The 17184-nt window shown below is 39.4% G+C and overlaps 1 protein-coding gene across 1 annotated transcript; it reads right to left on the minus strand.

Moving 5' to 3' along the window:
- Positions 1-14044: 14044 nt before the first annotated feature.
- LOC125379174 lies at positions 14045-16548 on the minus strand. Its single transcript, XM_048395383.1, has 5 exons — positions 16238-16548; positions 15750-15833; positions 15334-15453; positions 14404-15127; positions 14045-14288 (listed from the first exon to the last, which is right to left on the minus strand). Exons 1-5 carry the CDS (start codon positions 16242-16244, stop codon positions 14060-14062), a joined length of 1164 nt encoding a protein of 387 aa, XP_048251340.1. The 5' UTR covers positions 16245-16548; the 3' UTR covers positions 14045-14059.
- Between the last annotated feature and the right edge of the window lie 636 nt (positions 16549-17184).

Consider the following 17184-nt stretch of genomic DNA (forward strand, 5'->3'; position numbering starts at 1 on the left):
CAACATTGATATTGCAATAGCCTGCATTTGGAATTTGGAGGAGAAAAATGGAAGAGATCGGTGATTGTAGGTTGTGTTTAAGAGTTTTTTCAGTAGGTCACTGTTGATTTAAACAGTTCAATAGGTATCCAACAGCATCATGTTCACATAAACTGCTGTAACACACAGGACGTGTGTAGAGAGTCATAACCCTCACCCCCTCACCCTCACCCCCTCCCCACGCCCACTCCCACACTTCTGATTCCCTCTATGCACCTGATCAGGTTCATAATCACAGCCTGAGGCAGGGCTTTCTACTCCCGGAGCAGACTGGCTTGCTCCGTCTCTAAAGCGTTGTGAAGTGAGATTTCCAACAACAACGTGTAATCGTGTCCTTGCAGTAGCTGTAATGCCACCCAGACCATTATAACCATCCCCAAATGGATTATGCGCTACTACAGTAGCATTATGAAAATGTTTATGTTGCCGTCTGTGTACTCGTCTACGGCCATCATCAGAAGACAGATTAAATTTCATCAGTAAACAGCACTGATGACCACTGACATAGATTCCAACGCTGATGACGTCGAGAACAGAGACCAGCAGAACGCAATCTGCTTCGTACGGTGGCGTGGCTAATGCGGACATTATTGACGTTAAAGTGTTCATCACTTATCTGACGTGACGTAAGAAATCGGTAAGTAAAGGCAAGGTTCACAAGGTACCTCTGTGTTCTGACCCAAGGACAACCTGGTCTTTGACCATAGGCAACTGTTCCAGTGGCCTGGTACTGCTGCCACGGCCTCCCTAATCACACTCTGGGTGATGATAAAGTGTGTAACCACCTGACGTTGACTGTTTCCAGTTTGGAGCCAAATAGCTCTGCCACGATTTTCATCCCTCAAAAATCGACGCATGGACACACGCGTGTCCTATCATTCGCTACTGTTAATTGGGTTTTAAACCACGTGTCAGTACTCTGATTTGCACATGCAGCTACTGTTGGGGTGATACGATTTTGTGACCATGAACACAATGTTTAAATTTGTGTTTACCTCCTCCTGCATTATTTACCATGGTTCGAATATTGTTCAAATACAGCCACAAACATTCACATTTGTGGTCTTTAACAACTGGGGTTTGGATCATTATTAGTTTGAGGTTTGAATAGGAGAACTTCAATTGTTTCGTTCTAAACTATATGGGTGACCCTTCAATAGTTATGTTGAGTGTTTATATAAATGTTGTTCTTTTTATAATTAAATTTTCGTTGTGTTCACTGAAATTCTTGCATTCTGATCAGCTGAATTGGTCACGTGTTATTGCATTCATTTTCCACTGAATGCAAAGCATTAAGCCAAGCCCACCGAGGCGGACTACTTTTATTACTACGGAATGTCGGGGAATCCCAATATTACAGGACAGGACATTAAGCGAAATTCATGATATTCGCTGTCCAAACAACTCTTTGAGTCCGAAGGCCGAGAAAGAATGAAACAGCAAACCTGCACATTCCCCTAGCCCCATCAAAGATCGATGTGTGGATGGCAGCCCTAGAAGAAGCAAACTTTGACGATCCAAGGGTGCTGAGGTTTGCACATTATGTTACTGAACAGTGGATGGAGAGTGATGGTCGCAGCATGTGGAACCACTTCAAGACAGTGGGTTCCAGAACCACAAACAATTTTGAAGGCTGGCATGGTAAGCTAGGCAAACAGGGGCCTAGCCATCCAAATATATTCAAATTCATTGACATAAAAAAGAACAGTGTTTTGTAGAGTCACTGCTCCTGCAAATCCAGGCTGGTGGTCGACTTCCTCCAAAGAGGAGGAAGTACCGCAATGTGGATAGCGGTATTGAGAGTGAAAAGCAGGAGGTGTTGGCAGGGCTCAAGTCACCAACAGAATATGCTGATTCTGTGGCAAGATTAATTGGTTTGTGAGTTAAAATGTATGTGAAGTGTAAATAATTAATTTAATTTCCGACTTTAAGTTTATATATTTTGTATGTATGAACACATGTATGATTTATAATGTATGCTGTATGTACATGAGAAATAAAATAACGAAAGTGATGTTGCCCTCTTTTAAATCCCTTTTTAATCCTCATAATCCCTCTATTGTACACTTGTCAGTAATGGTTGGGTAATTTTTAACCCAGAACAATAGGTGCCGGCAAACCGAGGTGTCCCCATTTTTACACACGGAATGTTTATAAATCTCGTCATTATTTGTCTGCTTTGATATATACAGCTGTTTTTGGTTTATTGCAGATAAAACATGTTTAAAGGTGTCAAATTTAATTATAAGCATTGACTTGTATTATTTTCGTTTCATTGAGGTATGAATCGAAAAACCGATCTGCACACTTTTGTAAGAACTGAAAATAATACACAGTCAATCCTTAAACATGTTAAATAGGTTTTACTTTTAGCAAAATACTTACTTGAAAGTAATTCGTCTGGGTGTCTGTGATCCTTAGACGAATGAGCTTCTGCTGTGCTACTGTCAATCATGGTGAGTCCTCCCTTGTCCAAAACTCTGAAAATAGTGTGCATGTTACCAAATTATCAAAATGACAAGGACATGTTAGGTGTATTTTCTGAGAATGTTATTTAGACTGTAAAGAAGAAAGGGATATTGAAATAAAAGCGATAAAACCCTTTCCATATTCACCAGAAATCTCCTCTAAAAGACAAGCTTAGTACAATTCTGCCTATACCATGAGCATTATCATATCCTATTATACATTTATATACCACAGATACGGTTACATATCGATCATCAGAGGTTCAAGACAATTTGTCAATAATGAAAGCATATGTCACTTTACTGAGAAAACAATATGCAAAACGTTTGATGTTCTGATTGATAAGGGGTGGTCGGGTAGCCTAGTGGTTAAAGCGTTCGCTCGTCACGCCGAAGACCGGGGTTCGATTCCCGGTACAATATGTGAAGCCCATTTCTGGTGTCCCCCGCCGTGATATTGCTGAATTATTGCTAAACGTGGCGTAAAACCATACTTAGTCAGTCAGCCTGATTGATAACATCCATGTACAATGTGAATGTAAAACATTTAGGCAAGAAGTAGGCATCCCCGTCTTGCTGATGTGTTTCTTTATGCATGTGAATCAGAATTTCAGCTTGGATTGGCAAAGTCCAAACAATGTCATTCGGCCAAGACGTTTAACGTTTCAGTTATATCGAAAAAGAAAGCATAAAGACTCAGAGGTAAAAATACTCTCCGCAAGACAAGAGGAATAGTCAACTTTACCTTAATATGGAGCAATATTCCAGCAGCCCCATATATTCCTGTGTTATTGTCAGATGAACAATTGACTTGCCTTTGCATTTGTTTGTGACGGGTGCAACTGGTGGGGCAGGATAGGCTCACCTTTCGGTATGATCATTATTGGATAGTGATTGATAAAGACATGCTCATGACACAATTGGGATCGTGCAGTCGCCTCGGCTTTTGGTGGGGATATATTGTGGCTATAGAACGAGTTCTGTAGCTTTTATTTAACGATTGTCTGCAGGAACAACAGAAGTAACTATAGGCGCAGATAAGGGTGCAGACAACGGTGGTACCAGAAAAATATACGATGGTCAACTTTCCCTTCGGGCAATATTCAAGCACCTCCAGCCTTTGATGTCTACACTTCACAATTTTGAGAGATATTTCAGCAGGTTCTTACTACAAACCTTTTAAAGAGCATCGTACGACTCTGTTGCTCAAAGGTTGTTTGATTAAGATAACAACATTCAAGGCCTCTGTGAAGCTTTAAAAAAAACTATGGTGGACTGTATGACAAGACGGACGACTTCAACTTTCCAACAGGCAACTGTCTCTTTATGTCCAGCAATATTCGATCAGCTTAAGCCTTTGGTGTCTACATTTCATACGTTTTGAGGGACATTCGAGCATGCCCTTTCTGCAATGATTTCTACGAGAGTTGTTTGGTCACGTTTACTAACTTCAAGGCCTCAGAAAAGCAGCCAAAAACGTTTTATGGAAGACATGCGGATGACATTTCTAATTTTTACGCATCAGTGAAAAGAATTATGTGCGATGGAATTCCTTATTCTGATTTGTACCATATGTGCCCATGTTTATTAGGTGCATAACTGACTCAATAAACTCAGTAGCATTTCTCAATTAAGCTGAATCAACAAACAAAAAAGATGTTCGGGCTGAGACATTAAAACTGCAAGTGCAAACCACTGTTGCAAAACGAACACTTATTCAAACGTTTCTCCTTTACTTATAAGCAGCAGAATTGCAAAATTAACAAATCGTTTTTAGTTTTAACAGAACGAGTAAATGTGTCATCATGTGACTGGATGTTTTTTGTCCGTCATATGATTATTTTAGAGCTACCGGTAAGCCAGGACATGCAACGCCTTTTCGCAAGGACCTGGTGTCATCACAGATTTTCGGTGATCCATTCATATAATTATCGCGGCTATCTTATCTTTTACACCTGATGTAATCTGTATGAAAATTGAGACTGGATATTCTCGTGCATTGACATTTTTATATTATGATTATTGCTGGGCTTATTTTATGTGTGATGTTGTCAGGTGAATTCAAATTCCCCGTATATGTCGTCATCCTTTATGGAACGTGCCGCCAACATCAGTAGCTGCCATCATGGATGTTTTTGTTTCAATTCAATGATTGGACGGATTGGGATTATGGGCTGACGGATGGAACACAGTCCAAAATCGACCATGAAATTATAAGGCATAGTAGTTTCGTGACAAATTTATGTCGCCTATATGTTGTGCTATCGTGCATGTGATGCTGGTTTACATTTGCCTTCCACATAACGGAGACCAGCAATGAGCCCGACATTTTCCCGACAACAGCTCCGACATCCTTGCAAGATGAACTCCGCCTTTTGAGTGTAACATGGAATCAATCGTATTGATAATGCCCACTTCTAGCGGACATATCTTGATGACTGTGAAGTATTAACCCCAATCTTCCCTTTGGGAGATGAAATTGATACATTCATCATTTATAATATTTTTTTCTTATGGTCTACAAATTAAACACATCTGTATATGTGTCCGTCTTGGATATCTTCTTGTGTTTAAAATAATATATATGGTAGTCCTAAACCAGTTAAAAAATAACATTTACCAGAAAGTCAATTAAACTCTGTGTGATGCATGATACTATATGGTCAACACTTTGGGTGGTATATGCGTCCAGTGACGATCGTTACGATGACACCCCGAAACCACTTTACTTTAAAAAAAATAAACCATCCATTGATCCAGAATACATTTGAAAATAATATTTTGGCTCAAGTTGTATATAAATAAATGTGTTTAAGGGACATGTTGGATGTCATGAAAAAGAAATTATTGCTTTTCGAGACAAAAGGTGTTTGTGTTGAGGCAGTGTCTAACCACAAAACAACCACACTAATATATTATGTTGATATCTCTGAATCCGAATCTGAACCATAAAATGACGTCCATGAAGATGACGTCGTTCACATCTTTAATAGTAAAATGCGTTGAGAAAAGGTCTGTGTCCGCTACAATTCCACTTGTTGTATCACTGACGTCGGGAGGTGCTGCTTCCCTAGACACTTCTAAACTGCATTTAGGTGCGTCCTTCTTGATATCATGCAAGAACTCCTGCATTTGCTTTCATTTTCGGCAAGTTGTCCCGAACCTCTGAAGATAGATATGTACCTGTATCTGTGGTCACCGCGGTTTGTAACAAAATGTTGTACCATATGTTCCCGTGTTGTTGTTTTTCAGGTGACCAATTGACTTGCCTTCGCATGTGTTTGTGACGAATGCAACTGATGGGGCATGATATGCTCACATTTTTTACTTGAACCATAGTTCACAAAGTTCTAAGCCTGAATAACTTTCAACTATGGGCCCATAAACAAAGTGAACTAGTCAATGTATTCTATTGTTTGAGTAGGTCATTGCAAGTGTATTTAGTCTGTTGAGGCTGTTTGTTTAATTGTGGCAGCCAGTTGAACGTCATAGGGATCCAAATGGACACAGAAATGGAAAAGAACGTTTACCGAGCAGACATCAAGAATTTTTACTTGAGAGAAAAGCACAACCCAAGAAATTCATAACCGCATGTCACAAGCGTATGGGATAAGTGCTCTATCTATTTAACTGTTAAACGTTGGGCAGCTATGTTTAAGGCTGGGAGAACAAGCCTTGATGATGACCCGAGGTCTGGGCGTCCGCCATCAATAAAGATTCAATCAAGGAGATAGAAAAAACTTATACTGTCAGAAAAACGTATTACCATTGCTGAACTTGGAAAAGATAAACGTCTAAGCCATGGATCCACTGAAAGTATTATTCATGAACATTTACAGACAAATATCTGCTCTTGGGTGCCAAAGTGTCTAAATTCTTATCTTATGGAAAACAGAACTGAAATTGCGGGAGAAAATTGAGAGCTAATGAGTAAGATTTCATCAAATTCAAACAGAGATTAGTAATGGGAGATGAAACGGGTCTACCACTGTGATCCCCAGTCAAAACGTCAGTCCATGGAATGGCACCATTCCACTTCTCCGGCTCCAAAGAGAGTGAGTGAGTGAGTGAGGTTTTATGCCACTTATAGCAATATTCCAGCAATATCACCAGAAATGGGCTTCACACATTGTACCCATGTCGTGAATCAAACCCGGGTCTTCAGCATGACGAGTGAGCGCTTTAACCACTAGGCTACTTGACCATTTCCCGGCACGAAAAAATTTTAAGCATTCAAGATCAGTGAAGAAAGTTATGGATGCAAAGGATGTGATCCTTGTTGATTACCTAGAAAGTCAAAAGACGATTACCGGTGCCTACTATGCTGATTTGCTTCATCGCCTGAATGATTCTATCAAAGAAAAGCTCAAGGAATGCTGACTACTGCTTTAAGGCAATACCTCTTCTCACACCTCTCGACTTGCAAAGGCTGCTGTGCACTAATGTGAATTCAAAGAGCTTGATAGTCGCCAGACCTGGTTTCCTAAACTGAAAGAACACCTTCCTGGAAAGACCTATGACGACAATGATGACCTTAAAGCTGCCGTGAATGGGGTTTTCGGGGTGGCTTTTGAAAACTTCATCCTGATTGGAATAGAAAAGCTTCACTATCGATATGTTGCATTGTTGTTAGTGGGGCGGGTAAGCCTGGATTTTAGTCAAAATAGTCCACTTTGGGTTAAAAGCACCAAACTTGGCACACTTCCACATTGAACCATTCCGAACACAACTAGATATGGATCTACCTCAGCAGCGCCACCTGCTGGTAGAAAATCCAAGATGGCCGCCAAAATGGTTAAAATTTCTTATGACGTCAATTTATATTCAATATATCATCATAATTTTGTCAATTTTAGTCATTTATGTAAAATTAATTGCAACAATGTTGTATATAATTAAGATCTAATATGCAGCGCCCACTGGTGACGAAGAAAATCATAGATGGCCGCCAAAATGACGTAATCTTCAAAAAATGTCAAATGTTTGTCCACTATATCAGTATCATTTGCTCATTATAATCATTTCAATCAAATCTGGCTTTAAAACAATTCCAAGTAATGCTTTACTGAATCTATAAGCTTTTGGTACTAAAATTCATTCATTTGAAGCAAAATTTGTATCCCCAGATCTGGGGAATATATTAGACTGCATGAACTTGGTTAAAATTCTGTAACTGAACTTGGAATGTGATAAAGATATTGGACCAGCACTGAAATATGCCTTTTTCATTCTGAATCATTAAGGCTAACTAAACGAGCAACATTTTTCCGCAGGCGTGATTTAAGGTTGAAACAAACTTTCAGTGGAACATTTCCTTCTGACTGCAATAAACAGTAAAACAGTATGTACCTACCTCTTTGAAAGCCCTAGTCAGTAAGAAATTTGTAGGACCAGGTATAAAAAAACAATCCTCAAGCATTCCAAACTACAGTAAACTACGGATATAACAAACTCAAAGAGACCACTAATTTTAGTTCATTGTAACCGTAGTTCGTTATAAACATATATACACCATATATACAGCAAATGACTTGGACCAAGAAAACAGTTCGTTATATCCGCCAGTTCGTTATAAGCATGTTTGTTGTAAACGTAGTTTGATGTATCTCAGAACATCTTGTCTTCAAAGCATGAATTCTCGGTGCACCAGCTCATCAACACAAAGACACCACTGAGACCGAGAAATATAAGTCCCAGTTTACTTGGTATTAAAGAAGAAAACGTGATCTTGTTGACACATTTCACAATGTGAGTTTGTGCATTTCAACAGATATAGCACAGTTCTTGGTGTTTATGAAGACGAAGGTGTGGTATACCCACCAACATTCTCAAAAGATAACATCTGTCATAATCCCTGCTCTAGAACAGCAAGATATCCACTTCATGGTACAAGCATTTCACTATTGCAGCAGCGTCCAACAGCTGAAGAGGACATGTTGTTCTTTTGGCTGAAGAAATCAAACAAGCAAGGAAAACAATTTCCAAACAGCCCACAGTATATACTTATGTACCCCCATCCTGTTTTAGCAGGATGGGTTATTATGGGCCTCAATTAAATGGAACTTTCACCAGGGATGTAGATACTGTTAACACAATGCCTGACCATGAGTAAAACTGGTCATATCACATTAAGGAAGTACTGGGAAAACAAGACAAACATAGCCTCCAAAAACAATTGCACATATGCCAATGTTCCAGAATGTGCACACTCTGTTGCTATGATACAGCATTCAATTAATGTGGTAGAAAAGGGTATTGAGCATTTGAATCCTGGTCGGATGCATGTGCTTGCCTCCAAAAACCACAATACACAATTGCTAAAACAATCCAGTGGAACTGTCCTGAATTATATCATGAAGTTCCTTATCATGTTTGGTAGATTTGCATATTGAAATAGTTGCTTTCAGGATTCTCAGAAACTGTCCCGAAGGAAGTAGATGGATAACTGCAATCTGTGCTGCTGGAATTGCCTCAGTCAGATTTGCTTGTTTCTTCATCATGTGTACCCACCTTACTACACCATCAGGCATATGTGCGATATAAAGAAACAGAAGCGAACACAGAAGATCCTTTCAGAAACTGGTGTGCACCGAAGTAAGCTGCTCAGCCAGTTTCACTACTGGTCCCTTGTTCTTGAACTTTGCATATTGTGCCTGGTGAGTGCAATTCAAAAAGCAGATTTCCAAAAGTTTGCAGCATCACTTGTCATATTAATGGCTTGCATTTCACAGATATGTCCCTCTAAAAGTAGAGCACGAGCACCGCTGTACCACGAATATTGGATTAGTGACACACAAGACTAAACGGACATTCTCTTGTGTGGCACAAGGTCAGACACATGAACAATACAATAGCAGTATGAGAGGAGATGGAGGTGCAGTTGGATTGACTGAAACAGCCGAGAGGTTTCTTCTAGAGGCCCACGGAATTCAAAGACATTGTTACTATTTCATGCCTTCAACGATTCATATGCTTGAGATACGTGTCAAGTATTTCAAGAAAGTCACCAATGCTTTCCCATCAGCAGCAGATATCTCTGACAACACAACGCAGATTCATGAGCGGTTAGTCCTTCTCACTGGTTTATTTGGAAGGTCAAAGAAAGGCACAATCTCTGTTCATGAAGATCTCAGACAATTGACATTTCAACCCAAAGAGGTAGCTCTAAGACAGCACCAATGCATGTATGAGACAGGTGCTTGACAAACGTCCCACACTACAGAATCTTGTAGTCAGGGGTTGGGAGAGGACATGCAGTAATATATAGATACCCAAGTGGACAACACTTGGTCAGGCACAAAGAAGTGTTATAAACTAACACTACACCTGCAAGAAGTCTGGCAAACCCTTGTAAACTTTACCATTTTGGGGTGATGTAATATAAACTAGGTAGAACATTTCTCAGTAGACTATTTATAAAATAATATGCTGAGAATAAATCATAGACAATACATATTAATTGATACAATGTCATTAAACATGTTTCATCATATCAAAACTTATCAACTTATCCTTTGTCCAAAGATATCAAATGATAACTATACTCAACAACAAAAGTTCTTGTGACACCAATATTTTAGTGTATTTTTCAAAGAAGTAAAGTCTGGTTTTCAATATTGTAGTACATGTATGAAATCAAGTCACAAAAATGCAACTGCTACAGAAAAGCATGAATTCCGTGAAAAAGTTGACTTTTATGCAAGCCCCATGCATTTCACTACCCAAGAATGGGTATGAAAATATGTGTGTTAACGGGATTCCATCATTGTTTACCATCGTGTTGACAACAAGCACTCAGAAAAACAACAAAATTACGCAATTATTCAACATTACGAAATGCCACGCCAGTCCGAAAATGAGCGTCTGCTAGCCATTGGTATGCTTGAAGCAGGATCGAGTCAACGTGACAGGAAACCACCGTCAAGCACGTCTACAGTGGTGCAGACAGCGTCTACGCTGGACGGCCATGCAGTGGGGACAAGTTCTATTCACCGACGAGTCTCGTTTTCACCTCAGCCACAGCAATGGACGGATTCGAGTGTACTGGCGTCGAGGTGAACGTTACGTCAATCATTGTGTCATTGAAAAAGATCGGTTCGGGGGCGGCAGCGTTATGGTATGGGGTGGGATTACCGTGTGAGGACCCATTTGATAGTGGTAGAGGGAAATCTCAATGGACAGCGCTACCACGAAGAGATCATCGGCCCTGTTGTTTTACCGTTTTTGCGTCATCATGGCCCAGGCATTACGTTTCAGCATGACAACGCCAGGACTCACATTGAGATGGATCTGCGCCTTCGACGTCAACCACGTATTTCCCAGACACTCCAGGAACTTCGAAACATGCTCCAACAGATATGGACAGATATCCAACAATTCCATGGGACGAAGCTGTGTTGCTTGGATCACAACCAGAGGTAGACACACAAGCTATTGATTTGTAAATTGACATTTTGGCATGTTCATGTTTTTTTTATGAAATCACGCATTTTCTGAAATCAGTTTGGCAAATTAAACCATTTGAACACTTACAGGAGTCTTTTATATGTTGCAAACCGAAATTGTTTCAGATTTGGTAAAAAACAGAATTTGCATTAAATCTTATTCAATGTCACACTGACAGGAACTTTTGTTGTTCAGTATACATCTGCTGTCGAAATAGACAATTTCTGAAATCTAAAACATATTGGAGGCCATCTTGGATTTTCGTCGTCACCAGGGGGAGCTGCATATAAGATTTAAATTATATAAAGCATTGTTACAATTGATCCTGAAAAAGATACTGTGATATTGAATGAATTGACCAGATAATTATGATATAATCGGTATAGACTAAAGTTATAAGAGATTTCAACCATGTCGGCGGCCATCTTGGACTTTCATCACCACCAGGGGGTGCTGCATACTAGGTTTGAATTATATACAGGATTGTTGTGATTACTCCTAAATACATTACAAAGATAATTTCTATAAATTGGCCAGGTAACTAAGATGTGTTGAGTGTAGACTGATATCATTAGAGATTTCAGCCATGCTGCAAACTATATTTGAATGATATACTGATCTGCTGCAATTCATTCTGCATGCATTACTATGGATATACATGGATATATGTATGTACATGTATAAATGGATCAGAGAAGTATGATATATTGAGTATATATTGATATCATTAGAGATTTCAGCCATGTAGGCGACCATCTTGGATTTTCTACCACCAGGGGGCTCTGCCAAAAATGTTCGGAATGGTTCAATGTATAAGTATGCCTAGTTTGGTGCTTTTAACCCAAAGCGCACATTTTTAGCTTTCACCTCCCCACTATTTTGTTTGTTAGGCTTAGAACTTTTTATCCAGCCCTCGTACAATTGATTTGTCTTTGCCCGGATTCCTCGAGTTTCATCATTAGCTCAGAAGTATTCATCAATTATGACTAGTCATGATATGGCTGAAATAATGCCAATGCCGAGTCATCAACAAGGAAATGTTCGGGCAAAACGAATATATTTCTGTGACGGAGTTTCTTCTTCACCTATAATTAGCAGAATCGTTGCACTTGTACACAGCAGACGTGATTCAAAATTAACGTATCAGCAAAATTAGTAGATGTGCAATTGTGTGACTGGATTGCCTGTCCATTACTTGATTGTTTCAGAAGCGGATGCTACAGGTAGGGCAGGACATGCTGACCTCTTTCTCGAACACTTGTGGTCATCACTGATTTTCAGTGATTAATTCTTATAATTATTAGGGCTATGTTGCCTTTTACCTTCCTTTCATTCTCTGTCATTGACGTTTAATATTATGATCATTGATTTCACGTGTGATTTTTTTTCAGGCGATCGCCAGATCCTGAATCAACCTATACTTAGACGAGGGCGAGGTCGAGTACTGAGACTTGGCAGTCAATGTGCGGTCGGCATACATGGTTGCCACCATGCCTTCTGTGGTGGTATTCAATGATGGTAAGGAGGGTGGTTACTGTGGAGGACTGAACGCAATTAAAAAATCGCCCATGTTAGGGACAGTAGTATCGTACAAGGAAACAAAAATTATGTTGTTTATTGTGCTATCCTGCTATCGTGCACGCTGTGCTGGCTGACGTTTTGTGTTCCACATTACAAAGATCAACAATAAGCCTGATTTTTACCCGTCAATAGCTCCCAAAACTCGCGCTTGTTACTCCAGTAGAGTGTGACAGGATACCCAAGATGACCACTGGTTGCATGTAACATGGAACCACTGATACCCACTTGTAACAGACACACATGTCAGATGCAAGTTAGTGACTTTGATGAAATGTTAACCCTCATCTTGCCTCTAGGAGATGAGATAGTGAGTGAGTGAGTTGGGTTTAACGCCGCTTTTAACAGTATTCCAGTGATATCGCGGCGTAGGACGATGAGATAGATACATTCAGGATTTCTCATATTTTATATTATGTGGTTGTCCAGAAATGAATCACCTCTGTACAATTGTCATTGTTGTATTTAAAAATATAAGTAAGTCCTAAACCATAATTCAAATACAACATTTACTAGAAAGTCAATTTAACTTACGGTGGTATATGTGTACTCTCCTCGTGTGACGATCTTGAAGATGACATCCTGAAAATATCACAGTTTGTCTTAGTACATACAGAAAACAGTAAATAGATAAGTTACATCAAAATAATTCAACACTTTACTTTTAAAAATTAATCCATCCATTGATTCAGAATACATTTGAAAAAAATATTTTGGCTCAAGTTATAAATGTGTTTAATGGACATGCTCGATGTCATAAACAAAATGTGTTATTGCTTTCCTAGAAAAAAAAATGTTTGTGTTGAGGCGTTTTCTAACAACAAAACAAAACAACCATACAGATATGGGTCCAAAATATTATTACCAGATACGCAAGATCCAGTGCACGTGAACATAAATAGTTTAGAGTTGTTTAACTTACGCTGATGTCTCAGAATCTGAAACACAATATGATGTCCATGAAGATGACTTCTCAACCCAGAGATCTACGTCGTTCACATCTTTAGTCAAATGCGTTATATCAAATATGATAATTATTGGTATCAAATATCAAACATTAGAAATCAGTGATTTTCCAATATCACAAGAATCTCAACATGATGTAAAGTGGATGATAAGCTCCGTTATAGTGACTGAGGTTCATCCTGTATGTGTGATGGTTCAAACGTTAACAATATACATAAATTACATGATTTTGCAGCGGCATCTGTATGCATAGGAAAACTCAAATCATTGACAAACTGGAAAGAGTCTGACTTTTCGTATTGTGGACAGCTGTTTGTGAAACCTGGTTATCTTTGGCATATGTTCTCCTGAATTGCATCTCGTCACCACTGTGTCATAACAACGTACCACATGGATAAGCACAAATGTCATACTTCTGTTGTTAATCATAACTTGCAAGTTATAGAAGAAAACTAGTCCAGATGCTAATCATATCAACATGGTCTTTCTTTACTTCAACAATATAAAACGTTGTTTGTCTTGTCATAATATCATCCCGTTAGCAATGATTCTTGTCACCATACCTAGAGGTGTGTGGTTAACAATGTTGAATCAAGCTGATCACAAATACCTTTCTGTCTATGGAAAACCCAGCGCCTATGTGCACCCGACAAAAGCTGGTGTAACTGTGGAGTCTCAGATGAGCGTGGTCCTCCAACTCGGTACATAACAACGTTCATGAGATCTTCTTCCTCTGCCATCAAGTCACTTTGCAGGATGTCATTGAATGTCTTGGAATCAATATTCTGCTTTCTGTAAGGAGGGCAGAGGTAGCACATTCATCATATGTCGTCGGTATCTGCCCACATGAACACATTTATCAATTAAAAAATAGCTTTAATAAGAAAAAAATGTTATAAATTGTTACCTTGCACGCTCGACTAGTTTGGGGTCATCTGATATTAGCAATGTCCGTCCAAGTTTCTGTAGACGTTGAGCAACTGTGAGAGACAGGACTCCACCACCGCTTGCCGTGCAGGTATCTACATGCACTTCAGTGTGATCAATGTTCTGTGTCAGGATACAGAACTGTTTGAGTGTCAAAAACCATAGAGTTTCTTCCTTTTCGTCACTAACAAGCGTTGTTACTGCTACAGAAGAGAGGAAAGCGCGGACAACATGTTTATACTTTTCCCTGTTCATGCTCAAAGAATCAGGAACACAGAGGCGAGACCTTTCCTTCTCTATCCTTGATAGAGATGATTCAAATGATTCTTGTGACGTGAGGTCCTTCTCATGAAGTAACCCGTATATAGAGTTGAAGGTCACAGTCGTAAACCTGCGAACATTCTTTGTAAGTTCTTTAGAGACAGCAGAGGTGTATCGTTGAGCAAGTTTCATATCCACAGGCATGTCTGTCAGAACAGAAAGAACAACTGCAGGACTGCCCTGTCTGATAAGACATATGTCCAAAATAACATCTCCGGGAGTCCTGTACTTAATGTCCATATTAGCAGTAGCAGGGAGAGATTTAGCGATGTATGCCAGACCAACATTCTCCATTGTTGAGATCTTATTCAGCCTCGTCTTCAAATTAACATATGCCTCTCCTGCTGAGAAATCCATGGGAAATGTCTTGATTGTTTCTAGTCCTGTGAAAGAAAAGTCCTGTGTCAGGTGTGTTGAATTTTAAATGTTCCGGAATAGATATAATACAGAATATTGGGAATCACTAAGTACAATCAGTCACGTCACAAAATCTTTCCATCTTATTTACTTTAGTTCAGTCATACAAGGAATATATAGCGAAAACCACTTCTAACCCTGTTGCCAACAAGTTGTTAAACGTTTGCTGTACCTCCATGTAAAACTGTGGCCTCTATATCCTCCAGACTCCTCTCTATCTGCATGCAGGGAGGCCTCCGCTGATACAGACTCCTTATGTCCACCCTCCCAACAGGACGGTGTGTCAGGTTCTCTGTTACAAGAACATATACTTTCTTTAACATACTATGATCCGTTAAATCATTGCTGGAGTTTTTCTTTATGTAAGTTACTGTCAAAATGTCAGTAAATCAAATGAAAATTGTGAGTACTGTGTGTTTATTGCTGTATTTATATCTAAAAATCTGTTTCCACAAAACTTATATTTGAACAATATTCAATGCTACAATACGTCAAAATGTAAGTGCAATAACCTTGAACGCGACAATAAACCCCATTTCACCTCATCTGAACTTTAACAATAAATTTAAAATCTGAGAACCAACAAACCATCTAAACGAGGGTTGCTGTCTTTTTCAGGTAGTGCCATATCTGCTTTCAGCCTGGGCGTCAGTCTCGTATTGGATACACAACCTGAAATCAATATTATAGTCAGATACCTAATAAAGCAACGAACAGGAATACCTCTTCACGAACACCGGGTACAATCACTATTTGATGGTGATTCGTAGACACATGCTAACGATATATTCGGAATAGTACACCCGATAATGTAGAAATTGTGGTATACAGAAATTGAAACCTTAATGTTGACAATATGGAAAATCGGATTTGAACCTCTTGAACAAAATCTGGACTGCACCTGGATGCTGTTGCCTTATAAGGAAGGCAAGGACCCGTGAAGATCCGGGGTAGAATTGGACTTAAGCACCGCATGCTTGCCGCATGCTTGCCACCGCACTGTCGACTAACTGGATCAGGTGGTCAGGCTCGCTGACTTGGTTGATGCATGTCATTGTATCCCAAATTTAACTTACCCTTCATACCACTCTTTTATTGTTAACCTCTTCAGTTCGTTATTTTCAAACTCGTAAGCTTCTGGTCCTTTTATATCGTAACACAGCAAACCGTCAACTGCTGCAACAGCTACCTCCAGCACAAACTTGTCTGCCTCTACTGGATGGAATGCGACTTGAATGGTGTCTCTAGGTGTGTTCTGTCGCTCTCCACTGTATGTCACGATAACAGTGTTGTTCTGTAGAGACTGCAAGATGGCGGTTTCAGTATCGTTACGAAATTGCAAATCTCTGAATTGTATGCCCACTCCTGTAAATGTCTTTGACTTGTAAGTCTCATTATGGTATTCTATATCGTCCTCGTTGATGCCAAGGAAGAACGATCCACCACCATCTACTTTAGAAAAGGCACTTATATATTCAGCTAACCAACACTTTTGCCAAAGATAGTCATTTAATGTGGCAGCATTTTGGAATAACCCAGCAGTTAGAGTTTCAGGACGGAAACCTTTCAATTGAATGTTTCGCCTTTCATTGATCTGTGGTATTCCACGAATTGATGTTCTTTTGTTTTGAAAACAGTTTTTGCCTTTGAGAAATCTGATGACTGCATTACTTTGCACATTAATTATAGCATTATCAAGTGGTTGTTTTGAATGGAAGTTAAATGTTGTCACTATACTAGAACCTGTTACATGGATAACAACAAATCCTCTGAAAGGTCTCTTTTCAATGTTTGTTTCGGTGTCTAGAAGCCAATCCTTTTGATAACTTTGCACAAAGAGACTGCCATCTTCGATCATATCATTCAGTTTCTTATCAACTAATTCATTGAAGTAGTCTAGACATGTGTCCTCATCTGCTAATCCATTTATGTGAACCAGCACTATACCACCTGCTGTGTTTCGCAGAGCTGATATGTACTTCTTCAGGTTGTTAACAAAGTCATTCCTCTGATCTTGTTTTTC

Source organism: Haliotis rufescens, unplaced genomic scaffold, assembly GCF_023055435.1.
Source record: "Haliotis rufescens isolate VD_foot unplaced genomic scaffold, xgHalRufe1.0.p SCAF_14, whole genome shotgun sequence".
In the NCBI taxonomy this organism is placed as follows: domain Eukaryota; kingdom Metazoa; phylum Mollusca; class Gastropoda; order Lepetellida; family Haliotidae; genus Haliotis; species Haliotis rufescens.